This window comes from Sphaerodactylus townsendi, linkage group LG03, assembly GCF_021028975.2.
Source record: "Sphaerodactylus townsendi isolate TG3544 linkage group LG03, MPM_Stown_v2.3, whole genome shotgun sequence".
Classification (NCBI taxonomy): Eukaryota; Metazoa; Chordata; class Lepidosauria; order Squamata; family Sphaerodactylidae; genus Sphaerodactylus; species Sphaerodactylus townsendi.
The window spans coordinates 87155985-87169956 of record NC_059427.1 but is presented as its reverse complement, the minus strand read 5'-3'; the positions used below and the strand labels follow the sequence as shown (position 1 = coordinate 87169956).

The following is a 13972-nucleotide window of genomic DNA, read 5'->3' as shown; positions in this document are numbered from 1 at the left end:
GCAGTTCCTACAGCTTAATGTTAATAAATAAGAGTGTGTGTGTGTGTGTGTGTGTGTGTGTGTGTGTGTGTGTGTGTGTGTTAATCCTACTGCTGGTTTTTAGGAAAGAGCATCTTTAAGTAAACGTCTTTCAGTTCCCTTTCATTAAAATTCAGAGTTCAGGAAATATGAAAAGCCAGCTAACTCATAACCTGGAGGTAAACTGAGATGTTTTCTGGGCTGCATAACTCAACTAGCGGTATCAGGGTGATCATGTGGTTGCTCTTTCAGGTTAAAGATTTCCCTCTTTTTTGATGGGGAAAAAAATCAGCCTCCACCATTGCCTTGCTTATCTGGGGTTATCCTCTATGCCTGCACTGGCAAAGGTAGCAATATGTAGGAGACATCCAAGCAATCCAATCGAATTTCGGAGAGCGATTCCCTTGCTCTCTATAACAACTGATTCTCCTTGCAGAAGATTCTCTGCCTGGTCTGCCCCAGAATGGATAATGATATCTGTGTTCACAGTACCTGGGCTTTTCCGGAAACTTTTCCGGGTCGAGGACAGCGACCCAGTAATAAACCGGGGGTGCACCAGGCCGGGGCAAATGGGCAGAGGAAATATTCCGGCGAAAAAAGTTAAAGAGGAAACTAAGAAAGGCAACATGTTGAAAAACCTGTAATTGACTTCTCAGAAGGTGCTTCCAGACAGGAATTTCCTGAAAATGAGGGTAATAGCTTCTAATGATGGCTTCTAGACATTTTAAACGGAGGTCCTCCTAGAAAATTATGCAAGATTGGCAAAAGTAGACTTTTAACGCAGCATCACAAAATGTCTACAAGACGCGAAGGAGTAGGAAATAATGGCAGGTCGGGGTTGGGAGAACCCTAGGGGACTTGAGGAGTTCTTCCACCCATGTCCTAATTTATGCCCGGTTTTTTTTTTCTGCTAATCCCCCGAGAACAAAATGGAAATAAACTCGGTTTTCTTCCATTTGGACTCCACACTTCCTTCTAAAGATTATTAGCCAAACTAAAGAGTCCAGTGGCACTTAAAACTAACAGCATCCATTGCAGTTTGAAGGTTCCTTCAACAGGAATAATTTCATCAGGTACTCTCTGATGAAGTGAATGCAAATTCACAGACAGTTTGTGCTGGAATAAAGTTTGTTAGTCTTGTAAGTGCCACTGGATTTATGTTTTATTTTGCTGGAACAGACTAACGCGGCTACCCCGGCGGAATTAAATGTTATCAAGTTCGGGATCTTAGCCTAGCAAGCTTGTTCCGTCTCATTCCCAATCGAATTTCGGAAGATCATCTAAACAAGTTTGAAGTTTTTAAAAAAAAGCTGTGCTACTGATTACAATGAGATAGTGTTTACAGGGGCATTTCTGTGCACGGTTCCTTGGAAGTAAGTCCCATTGAAAAAGCATGCTGTAAATCTCTCTCTTTGACATCAACTGGGCTTAAAATGCTGAACTCGGTTGGCTTGGGACCAACATCAGGCTAAACGGTCCACGATAAAAATGAAGCATACAGCTGTATACTATCCACTTTAATCGGAAAAAGACCCACTAATTTCAGTGAGAGATACTGCCCAATAAATGTGAAGCTGCATTGTGGCTGTGATGACCTTTTCACAACAACGACACTGTTCCCCCCGCCCCATATCCTGCCTTTGACAGGCCCGAAAAAAGCAGGATTTCCTCCCTTATTTGAAAAATAGATGAAGTCGTAAAGATTTTCCCAGCTCCAGCAGCCCGATCCCCAAACTTGACGAGGGCTCATTCCGCACACGCAGAATAATGCACTTTCAAGCTGCTTTCAGGGCTCTTTGAAGCTGTGCGGAATGGCAAAAACAGTTGTGAAAGCAGCTTGAAAGTGCATTATTTTGCGTGTGCGGAATGAGCCGAGGCTATGATCCTAAACCTGCCATTCCGTTGCAGAACAAAATCACAGCATCCCCCACCCCCCCTCAAGATCCCACTTTGGGACTGTGAGAACCAAGTGAACAGTGGGGTGGATCAAGGGTTGTACACCTCTTTGGGAGTCCCATAGAACTTAGTGGCTGTTTCTTCCAAGTAACCGAACATAGGCTGTGGTGAGGCAGCTGTTTTAAACCAAAACACTCCTAGACGCTGTCTGCGGCATACCTTGCAGTAGGATGAATTCAGTAGCGATTATGAACATTCCTAGATATATTTCCTATTAGTGGGTTTCAGAATCCCTGAAGATCCCACCTCCCCTCTTGGGTGGGGCGGTGGGGCGGTTGGTCACATGTTTATGAACTTTAAGAGACTTTAGCAGTCCCTAAACTAGAACTATCCCATTTGAAGGGCTTTTTTTTTTTAACACTGATTGACTTCAATGGGCTACAATGCATAATAGTAGTCCTGTTCAACTGTGGAATTAAACACACCCACACACCCGGCGCTGGAAGGAGTCATTCATTCTTCCAAAAAGGCCAATGCAAGGAAAAACCCCAGACTGTGAACTCAAGGGGCGGGCGAGACTCTCTATAACAAGGCTAAGAAACGTAAAGAAATCCCGGGGAGAAGAAACAAGCAAACAAAATGACTAACAAACCGCTAATCTCCCCTCCACAGGCACAAACACAGGGCAGGAGATTCTTGTTGCCACTTTGGGCCACGGCGAAAACACCCAAACAAAACACACAAACGGAAGCAATCCGTGCAGTTGTCGGGCAGAGGAGCCGGAACGCCCGTTCCGCAAGACTGTGCTTGTCGATCTGGGTGCAACCCTGCCCCAAGCCCTCTTCCATCGGTTAATCGATGAGTACTTTGCAGGCAGTCCGGCTGCAGTCCTCTCGGTCCAGAGGCTTGGAAAGTAAGAGCCGGACCGGATCGGTTTTCCAATCCATGTCCCTTGGGTGGAAACAGTGAGAACCCGAGCTCACCCTGATACCAAAACCTGTGGACTGATCCTGAACGCTGCCCGTGCAGACAAGTTGTCTGAATCCCTACCAAGCGGCGCCAAGGAAATTAAAACACTATCGATGTCCATCAGTTCCAAGCGAAGCTTCTGAATCAGACCGCTCGTGCTGAAGCTATTGCCAGAAAATTAACTTAAAATGCACAACTGTTTACCTATATTTTCTAAGCATTTCCCCCTTACGAATTGCACCTAGGCTACACAGACAAGTGCACACAACAGTAGAAACCTTTTAAACATCGAGTAGCAAAAGAAGCTGGGACTTATTTCCTTGCAATAGACACGATCCACAAAAGTTTGGTGTGACCGAAGACAGATAAGTACGTTTGTTCAACTTTAACCGACCGAGTTTGGAAGGGCTGGATGGTGCCAAAACGCGTAAAGTTCTTGGAACAGCAGTCACTTTCCTGCGTAACTGCAAAGTGTTGGTGCATTTTAAACCGGAACATACTTTGCAAGAACCTAAACGCAGTCGGCTCACATAACTGTTGTGTAAACTGCAATATCTGCCTCATCCATCACTGCCGCTAAGTGTACGCACAGCTTTAGGAAACTGCGCTGTGAGAACTTGGGGCTTGATTCCTCTCATATGTCAAACCATCGGCCCGGAAAATTAAGAAAGGATACGCGAAATTCACAGTGTGCCATTTCAGTTCTCCTCCCGCCCTTTCACCTGCAATGGCGGCCTTGTCTGATTTCTATCTAGCCATAGGAACCTCCTTCTCCTCCAACCCCTGAAATCTGACGACAAATGGGAAAGTAGAAGTCGCAGAAAATGTCCTCCATGGCCAGCTACCTTCTCACCTGCGCGAAACTCACGAGGAACACCTCCTTAAGCCCCCCCCCCTTTCCCCAAATGGAGCAGGAACCTCAGGCATCCACAACCTTTCGAGTTCTGATGGTGAAGTTCAACTTTTATTTTTTGAAATAAAAAGTCCTTCGGTGGCCCCACGAAACAGAGCGCCTTCATAAAGCATCTTTCCCGGATGCCTGCCGTCCGTCTCTCCCCCAACAACCGCCCGGAGAGAAAATAGATTTCCTGCTTGGTATTAAATGGCTGCCTTTAATTAATCCAGGGGAGAACCATAAATCCGGGCCAGGTCCCCTGTTTTTTTTCCCCAGGCCACAGAGAAGGACACTGGTGGCTGGCGACCCAACTGAAGTTTTTCTGTAGAGGGATGAGACTGGGTGCCAGTGTTTGGATATACTGGGAGGGGGGGTGAGGAGGTGCGTTAATTGGGAGAAGAATCTCAATTCTCTTAGAGCAGGGGTGTCCGACTCTGGTGCATGGACTACAATTCCCATCAGCCCCAATTGGCCATGCCAGCAGGGACTGTAGTCCATGAACATCTGAAGCGGCAGAGTTGGACACCTCTGTCTTAGAGGAAGGCCATGCAAATTTTCTCTCAAAATTTCTTAGGGGCATCTTCTGTAGCTTCTGAAAACTGCCTATGCCAACAGGAGGCTGTCCTCCACCTCCAACCACCTGTCTTGGAAAGATGCTCGGGCATTCCCAATAACTGTTCAACAGCTTCATCCCAACAAACATTTCTATAGAAGTCACTGCCTTTCTCGGGATTGTACTCAATGGACCATAGGAATTTGGATTAGGTTAACGCAGGAAACGGCACGATCCCTAATTACCTTTGCTCCAAAGTACTTCTCTATCCAGAGGGGGCTATTTCCAAGTTTTATACCCGTTTTCTCGCAATTAAGTACCACTGTTTTCCATTGCAGCCTAGTTAGGTTTACTCGGGAGCAAATCCCACTGATTCCTTCATCCCTAAGTAAGTCTACCCGGGAGCACAGAAACAAGCTGTAGATTTATTCCGCACTCTTATTTGGAAGTGACTGCACAGGCATATTTACTTCAGAGTAGAGAAGCATGGACTCGCACTGTAGACCCCAATCGATTTTACTGGCAAATGGGCTCAGCTATCTTCCCAGGATTGCTGGAAACCGGGGCCCAGAAGAATCGGCCTCATGGAGGGTTTACGGCATTTCCCCCACCGCCAGAGTCCAGCATTGGCTTTGCTTTTGTCCCCTCGGCCCTCCACCCTGAGATCCTATTCAGTTGGCGCAGGCTGCAGCAAGGGCGCATGTGCTGATTTCATGCATAATCTACCGCTGCCACGCTGCTCTGTGCGGATCTACCGTAGCCTATTTGAAAGCCAATTAAAATCGACGAATTGAAATTGTTCAAAAGGACAAGATCTTTTCAAACTTCTGTCTGAAACGCCTTTTCAAACGCCACCCTAACCCTTTCGATTTCCGTTCAGTCGCTTCCTCCCCCTCCAACAAACATACACTTTCAAATGTATCCCCCCCCCCCGCTTTCTTCTCTGCCCCGTTTTGTAGGCTTCAAAATAAAAGGACAAAAAAAGTTTACTGTTGCAACCCTAAGCCCCCTTCCGCACATGCAGAATAATGCACTTTCAATCCACTTTCAATGCACTTTGCAGCTGTGCGGAATAGCAAAATCCACTTGCAAACAATTGTGAAAGTGGGCTGAAAGTACATTATTCCGCATGTGCCGAAGGGGCCTTCACACTGGCTTGGGAGTCAGCTCCATTAAAGACAACGGGGACTCACTTTCGAGCAAGCCTGTTTCGGCTACCCCCATCGCGTCTGGTCAAAGGCAGAGTCTGGCCGGGGGAGGAGGGGGGGAGGTTGCAACTGACTAGACTTTTACCGGCGGCTTTCTGGTGGCGGCCAGACGAGCGGGGGAAGTGGCTGGCTTAACGGGGGCCTCCCTCCCTCCCTCCCTGGAGAGGAGGAGCCGCGAGCGGCGGAGGCGCTCACCCTGACTCGGGGCTCCGTGAGGTTGGTCCACACCGCGATCTCCTCCCTCATGCTCATGTCCGGGTAGCGGTTCCGCTGGAAAGTGGCCTCCAGCTCCTGCAGCTGCTGGCTGGTGAAATGAGTCCTTTGCCGCCGCGTCTTTTTCTTCTTGGCCGGGTCGTCCGCGCTGCCCTCGTCGCTTTTCTGCACGCCGCTCCGCTCCTTTTCTGCAAAACAAAGAGTCCCCGCGCACCCAAAGAGAGAGAGAGTCAGGTTTTCCAGGAACGACCCCACACGGAGACCAACCGAAGCCGGCTTCTCTTGCTCCCCACCCCCACCCCCACTTCGGACCCCAAAACCGCTCAACTGAACCCGATCCAAGCGCACCAGCTCCTCTCTCTGTATTTCACCGCGTTAAAGGCGGGCAGAGCTCTTGAGTAGCCACAAGAAAATCTTCCCAAAAACACAGCCCTGGTCTGTGGATTTTCCGCGACAGAAAATAAGAGCCAGCCAACCCCAGAGCTGGCTGCAGAAGTGCAGAAGTGGAAATAACTATTTGAAGGTCTTTTCTTTACAAGTCAGTTCGTTGCTATACTTTGTTTAAAACTGCTCTGAAAACAAGGAGAAATCCACGGAGTTTATGCAGACTAAGAAGGCACGTCGAGATGTGAGGAGGGGGGAGAATATTGGGGGGAGGGGGAGTTAACACGTTCACTGAAAAGTCACAACAAGACTTTTGTCAAACCGGAATAAAGAAGAAAAATTACTTGTTCGTTAAAATTGAGACTTATCCAAGACTGTTAGTCGTTTTTATATGAAATGTAGTGGTCTTTTACATTTTTAAAACATATACATAATCTTAATAGTTACCCTTGGAACAGTTATACAGAAAGGAATCGAGCGGCTTTCCGTTTTGAAAGTGCAATATCTGTGTATTTTTGTGCTAATGCACGATTTACACTTGCCTGTATAGACTTGCCCCCTCTGATGCGAAGGTTGTGGCTTCAGCCTGAAACCCTCTGAAGTCTACGAAGGGAAAAGGCAAGGCGCGATGCCCGCAGTTTTAGGCAACAGGTCAACCGCGTCGATTTCAGACGGAGGGAACGAAATTCTTCCCTCTCGGCGCCATCCTCAGCACGCTGTCCTGGGAGTCCGATCCCCTGAACAAACTTTAACTTTAAACAAACTCTAGAATCCCAGCCTCATTTAAATCAGGGAGTTTGGCCTTCGAATAAGCAGCCATTGGATCGGGCCCCGCTCAATCCTGTTCGAGTGAAACCTCCGTGGAAGGGAAAGGCTGTGGGCTGTTTCCACGAGTTTTAAGAATGCCACGACATCTAGCTCATTATATAAAGGGCATCTGTATATTTATCGAGGCGAGGAAAACAAACAAACAAACAAACAAAAATCCTCAACTGGATCAAAATTGGGGGTGGGGGTGGGAAGGGGAGAATCAACGGCTACTTCCAGAAGCACAAGCCAAGCAAAAATAGTTACTCTTCGACGATTTTAATGGCAAACATGAACGTATAGAAAGGAGAGAGTTCGACCAGAGCTTTATCCCTCGGTTTAGTCTGCCTTTTTACTCAAAACTCGATGGGACTTGCTATTAATATTAATGTATGCAGGAATGCCTCCGAAACGAATTTAACTTAATTTCTTTGATGTACACCCTTTTACCTTTAAGCAATTTAACTTGGCTGCGTTGTGCAGATAGATATTAAACAGGGTCCCATTGGACTCGTTCAAGTGGTCCATTCATCTGCAAGAGGAAACCCACTCACCCCTTTAATACGATCAGGTCTTTAATTCCTGCTCTAAATAAGCATAACTATGAGTACTTTTGAAATAAAGCCAGCCCATGTTTAGGTGCTGTGTGCCTCATCACAACTCTCCAGTGTGACTCCACACTCGAACACCCACCGTTAGAATGATATGTATTGACACAGGACTGCATCAGCCCAGTACTTCAAAAACGCCTTTTTTGCATAGCCCTAGTAAAATAAAGTGTATTGTAGGGGAATAGATCGTGAAGTCAAAGGGGACTGGAACTGTTTCAGCATGCGAGATGGATTTTTTAAAATCAGCTAATATGTGATGGGCCGAAGCCTTCCTTTAATGGAATTTATTGATCACCATCATCTTCCGTAGGTCTTCTCCACGTACAAATTGCATTATGTGCAGGGGGAGGAAATACGTGAATAAAACGGTAGATGTGAACACCGGGCATAAGCAAGCCAGTGGGTCTTTTAAGCACTCTGTATTCCAAGCACGTGCTTCATTTCCACGTCGACATCCGTGGGATTTCCAAGCGCTTCGCCCGGGCTGGATCGTGAGCTGTGCATTAAACCTGAAAAACGATCCGGGGCGAGAGAAAGCGTCTCTCTCACACTAAACAGGCGGCCTTCTTCTTGAACAATGGATGCAAATGAGACCGGATTTATTTGCAATTGGACCCGGTACTCCGATGATGCACACGAGGAGGCAGAAGTAAGTCCGAGTTCCTGGGGACTTTCTCCCAAGTAAGCCACGCATCCAGGAAAATCATGTTATGTATCGGGTCACACTTTCCGCACGGAGGACGTCACGTTCTCATGTCTCACCGCGAATGCTCCGTTTTTTTCCCCTTCAAAGGTTGCCAAAAAAAAGAAAAAAAAAAGAAAAGAAAAAGAGGTGCTTGCTTGGCTTCTTCCTCCCGTTGTCCCTTCGCGGGGCTGCGGCGCTCGTCTGACGGCCAGCGGGGCGAGTCGAAACGCTGAAGCGGAAACCCCAGAGAGGGAAAGGCCCTGACCGGGGCTCTCCTGCCTGGCCACCATTTCCAGCAAGCGGTTTGCAAAACAAACAAGGCCTTGCAGTACAAACCTCGTCTGTCCCCCTCTCCCCCCTCCGGCTTCCAGCTCTGGCCCGGCACTTTGCAGGTTGGATACCCCCCCCCCCCCGACCGCGGACTAGGGGGAGGGGGGCGCTTTTCGTGGATGGAAAGGATTGCAGAATGGGGAGGACGCAGATCTGGGAGGAACCGTTGGGAAGGGAGCTGGATCTGGCAGGAGAAAGAGGGAGGTGGGGGGCGCCAGCCCAGCGCCCCTTCCGTGGCTGGGACAATGGAGAGAGGGAGAGAACCAAACCCGAGTGGAAGGGAGGGGGTGGGTGGGATCCCAATATGTGTTTAATCTCGAAGCAACCCTCCATCCAGACTGAGGCGACTAACTCCGCGGCCTTTGCTTGCTCCCCCCCCCCTCCGCCGCCTGCCCCCTTCATCCGAGCGCCTGCCAGCCTCCGCGGCCACTTCCAAGCGCGACGCGCCCGCCGCTTCCTCGGCCTTCGCACATTTTTCCACTCGCAAGAAGAGAAAGGTACTTTGTGCCTCGGCGCCGGCCCTGATCCCCCATTCGCTGCCAACTTTCGGGGGGCAGCGGCGGGGGGGATGCGTCGACCCCCCAGTCCTCCAACCGACAGACAGCGCCGGTTAGCCGAGGCCCCCTTGCTTTCCACGAGTATTTGAAAACTGGTGGGTTCCCCCCTCCCATTCCCCTTAAGTTATTTTCCTCTCTGTCCAGGAAAGTATGGGGGAGGGGGGGGGGGAACCACACACACTCACAGAATCTACAGCCGGCCGTATTTTTAAGATGCCAAATCCCAGAGCTCTTGACCAAAAAGTCAAATTTCCAATTTGTCGCGTATTTTTACTTGGGGGGTGGGGATGGGGGTATTAAAACAAGCATAATGTGTAGAATTGATTAGAATAAAAACAGACAAAATTGTCCAACCTCTCTTCCAGCCCGATCCCAGGGGCATTTGATTTAATTCTAAGTTAAAGCCACTTCTCCCTAAGTAAGTATGTGTAGGTTTGAAGCCACAGTCCAAACGTTAAGTTCCCAGGAAATTACTGCCCAGGAAAGGAGCCCAGATTGCCTCTCGTTTGGTTCTATGAGTCTCCCTTTCAAGAAAGCATGTTTGGGACAGTAGCCATCCGCTTCCCTTGTGCTCTTTCGGTTGCAGTCACGAGCAGTTCTACTCGGAAGCAACAGCCACTGAGTAAATCGTTGTCTTCCCTCTTGGATCCTAATGATTCTCTCCGGAAGGCAGCCACTAAGCTACCAGACCGACATTTCAACTCAACCAGGTTCCGTCGTGTTCTGTGAGGCAGTCTTGCGCTCAACTAGAAAAGATTATTATTATTATTTTAGGCAGGGGTCACTTTTTAATGGATGGGAAATCCTCCAACGCAGAGGCACTTTGGCCAGAATACTTCAGATCTCCCCTTCAAGGCACTACACAGAAGCAACTCTGACAGCAAAACTTAGGCCCATTTACTCTTTGATTTCAGTGGGACTTAATTTCCAGTAAACATACTAAAGATTTGCACAGCCCCACCCATAACCTTTTCTAAACATGTCTAAAACCAATCATTCTATTAAAAACGCAAGGTTTGGGTCAGACTGATTTCTTCCCCCTTGTGTGGAATGTACACCTCCCCCCTCCCACTTTTTCTGAAGGCTGTTTGCCCGGGTCTTTGACAGAAGGACCCTTTTGCCTGTGTGCACGACCCAAACAGGGGAATCAATCCAGGCAGAGCTGACATGGTTTCAGAAGCATTCGGTAAAACTGCAGCCCAGCTGGACGCTTTCAGAGACATTCATAGCTGCACGAAGGATTTACCAAACAAACAAAAAACAAAAAAGATTAACCCAGGTTTTGGAGTGAGAACTGGAACCAGCGGACGGTCAGGTGTAAGGCAGAAAGAAAGGAGCTTGCATGTCTCTCTGCCCCCCTTCCATGGCTAAATTCAACAGCTCTCCTCTGCCCAAACCATTCCACAAATTCCTCTGATGCAGTTTTTCCTTGGAAGGCGAAGGAAGGACTTCCCGGGGTAAACACCCCCCCCCCCTCACCCCCACCAGTAACCATACGAAATGTCATGCTTACCTGGTGCTTCGGTGTCGGACGACTCGCTGGCTGAGTTCTCAGTCGGCTCTCTGGCTTCGGTAGATCTTTGCAAATGGAAGCTGGAAGCCATGTCGTGGGCAGCAGCCTGGGCAGGTCTTAAGCTGTCCGGGAGTCTTTCCAAATTCATCCCACCTTTAAAAGAATCCATAGCAAGGAGAAGGCTCAGTCGGCGCCCGCTTCGGAGGCAGGGGGTGGGCAGCACTCGGGGGCGGGGGGATTAAGCACTCTTACTCCACAGAGCTCGAAGGAGAGCCAGCCAGGTGTCTTTTACGGGTTCCTTAATCCACTCGGTTTGGGACTCGGCTCGGCTCGCTAGAGGACAGGCGGCGCTTCGGGTTGTTCCGGACGCCTCTAGGGGGGAATTGGCCAAAAAGAAAGACCCCCCCCTTTCCGCCTGCCCCCGTTACAGCCGAGGCGACTGGGCGCGGGGTGGCGAGTGCGGCACGCCAGCAACTCGAATGACCTGCCCTCCGCCGAGCAGCCTGTAAGTGGTCGCGGAGCTCCTCCCCTCCACACCGCCCCGGCCTGCCTGCCTGCCTGCCTGCTACGGGATCTCGGCTGCCTGGGGCTCCTCCGGCCTCCCGGGGCTGCCTGCGAGGTCCCAGTCCGGACGAGCCGTCTTGGAGGCTCCCTGGCTGGCTCGGCACATCTCTCGGAGCGGCCGCACCGGCTCGGGAGCCCCGCAGGAGCTTCTCTCTCCCCGCAGTGGCTTTGCCCGGCTGCCGGCCCCGCTCGCGTCGCTTTAAAGAATCTGGGCTGCCAGAAATGTGCAAGGCTCCCCAGAGGAGCGCTCAGCCAATCAGGTGGCGCTCCTCGCCCCATCACCGTCTGCCTACCTCCCGTCAAACTTTCGGGGGTCGTGCAGGTCTGTCCGTCGCTCGCAAGGGGACCCGCGGGCATTGACATCACCGGGATGGGGTGGGGGGTTACTCCTCCAGATGCGGCCCTCAGCATTCTCCAAACCCCCCCCCCCCCCCCCCCACGGGCCCCCCCCCCCCCGCCCCCCCCCCCCCCCCCCCCCCCCCCCCCCCCCCACTCCAGGGGTCCTCTCCCGAGAAATGATGGTTCCCACGCAAGCCACTTTCCTCCCCCGCCCGGTCATTTGCATGGCGTAAGATTGATCCTCATTGGCAGTCAAAAGCGCATGCTCGGGAGGACTCTACTTATGGCTGCGATCCCATGCACTTTTACCTGGGCGCCGGAGAGGGAGTTGGGAGGGATTTGGGTCGAAGACGCAGCGGACTGGACCGCGAGACCACTTTGCCGAACTTCGACGGGTTTCCCCCACCGTTGGGAGCCTTTGACTGGTGGATCTGAATGGCCGACCGGGATGAATGCTTACTCAGAAGTAAACCCCACTTTGTTCCATGGGACTGTCTTCTATTAAATGGGGCGAGGACGGAGCGGGTAGTTTTTCCCAGTTAATTAACGCTGCTCAGGAAAGGGGCTAATAGTATATATGGGGTGTTAGATCACTTCGGATCAATAGGACTAAAAACAATAATCTAGAATGTTTTTATTAAACATTTTATCACGAATTTACTATTATATCCACCCTCCCCAATTCTCTCTCTCTCTCTCTCTCTCTCACACACACACACACACACACAATCAGAGAGAGAGAGAGAGAGAGAGAGAGAGAGAGTTCATATCCAAATATAAAAGCCCTATCCAGAAATCTATTAATGGTGACCGAATAGGTTTCACCGGGATTGGAAAAAAACAATAAATACAATTTATAATGTAAGAGGTAATTATGATCTCTCTCCCTCCCTTTTAGAACAGGAAAGCGAAGCAAAGCGGTGGAGGGGAAGACCCCTCCCCTCAAGACTGGCTCTCAGGCGCTGCCTTTATGGCAGCAGCGGGGAAACCTTCTCTCGGTTACGTTTTCTACTAATGTATATCAGGGAAGGAACTGGCCCGTCGGTAACCTTTAAGTTAGCAGGGGGCAGATAGTAAGGCGAGAATAAGAACTGGTTTTCAGGGGAAAGGGCTTCTGTGGCTTGACCCCACCCACAACCTTTGGACAGTGCGGGGTGTGGGGTGGGGTGGGGTGTGTGTGTGTGTGTGGGGGGGGGCGGCAGGAGGATTATCTCACCCGTTCAGAACCTCTAACGCAGAATCAGCCTCGAGCCCGGCTGGAGAGACCGTCTTCTTTCCAAGAAAGGGTGGCGGAGTTAGGTGACTCGAAGATTTAACGCCCTGCCCGAGAGGCGACCCTGAGACTGCGGCTGATTCTGATAAGGCCATTTAAAATCCAGTCCATCTTTTTTTTTGGGGGGGGGGGGGGGGGGGGCATTTTTAACACTAAAATCGTTGGGGTGGTGTTTAGGGGGGTTTTTTTTTTTTTTTCTCCTCCCCCCCCCCCCCTTATAAAACTGCGGCTTGGAGCCTCTATCGGCTCTCCTCTGCAGTCACACTGCCAGCAGGGACCATTACCTTGAATAACCATCCAGGGGACTGCAGTTGCAGGAAATCGGCACGCATGACCGCAAATGAGCATCTCTGGGGAACCGCCTTGAGGATACACCTGGTGGCCCTTTGCACAGGATCAGCAGGGTCTCAAGGCGAGGCGCAGGTTCCAGGGTGGCTGCTGCGGCAGAAACCTAGTTGCCACCCGCTTGGTTTCAGTCGCGTCGCCCAATCTTGGCCCCCTTGGGACAAACCCTGGACTTGGTTTCCCTCCGGTGAGCTGGGACTGGGATGCTGAGAAGGTCGTGGTTGGGCTGCCTGCCTGTGGGCTATTCTGGCGACTCCCCAACCGATCTGCTCCTCACCCTGAACCCCCAACCCCGACGAGGCCAACTTCTCCGCTCAGCTATCGCATCCGACGCTCCTTGGCTGACCCTGGGTCATTCTTCCGGCCCGGGCTTTCCAAACGGTCTCGGGGATCGAAGGAAGTCGTCGCCTTCTTCCCTGTACTCCGAAAAGCAACCCCCCCCTTTCAGATCCACGCCAAAGCTGACGTTCGACGTGAAGTGCTTCTTCTCCCTGGGGCCTCTTCGGTCGATGGCCTGTGGTTTGCTCACTACCTCACCATAATATCATAAACATACTTTATAACATTTCGGGGGGTTGCAGCGGCTGGCAATAAACCAGCGGGTCACTCTCATAGAATTTAGAATTTATAGTCCCTTCACGTGACTATGTGAATAACCCCTTGGCGCATGCACTTTCACCTTGCTCAGATAATTTGATCTCTCTCTCTCTCTCTCTCTCTCTCTCTCTCTCTCTCTCTCTCTCTCTCTCACACACACACACACACACACACTCACACACACACACACACATCCTTCCATCAGCAACCCATTT

At 50.4% G+C, this 13972-nt stretch overlaps 1 protein-coding gene across 6 annotated transcripts in view; it reads right to left on the bottom strand.

Moving 5' to 3' along the window:
• Positions 1-13972, bottom strand: part of PITX1 (paired like homeodomain 1) — a 38345-nt gene that overhangs the window by 3623 nt on the left and 20750 nt on the right. For 2 of the 6 annotated variants that reach the window (XM_048490540.1, XM_048490543.1), the window contains 2 exons: positions 10640-10792; positions 5735-5940 (listed from right to left, as the gene is read on the bottom strand). In XM_048490540.1, the coding sequence (XP_048346497.1) occupies positions 5735-5940; positions 10640-10792 (359 nt within the window). Of the gene's footprint in view, positions 1-5734; positions 5941-10639; positions 10793-10891; positions 11561-12758; positions 12910-13099; positions 13501-13972 lie in introns of those variants that run through there. The other 4 variants (XM_048490539.1, XM_048490545.1, XM_048490541.1 and 1 more) reach the window with 4 other exon arrangements.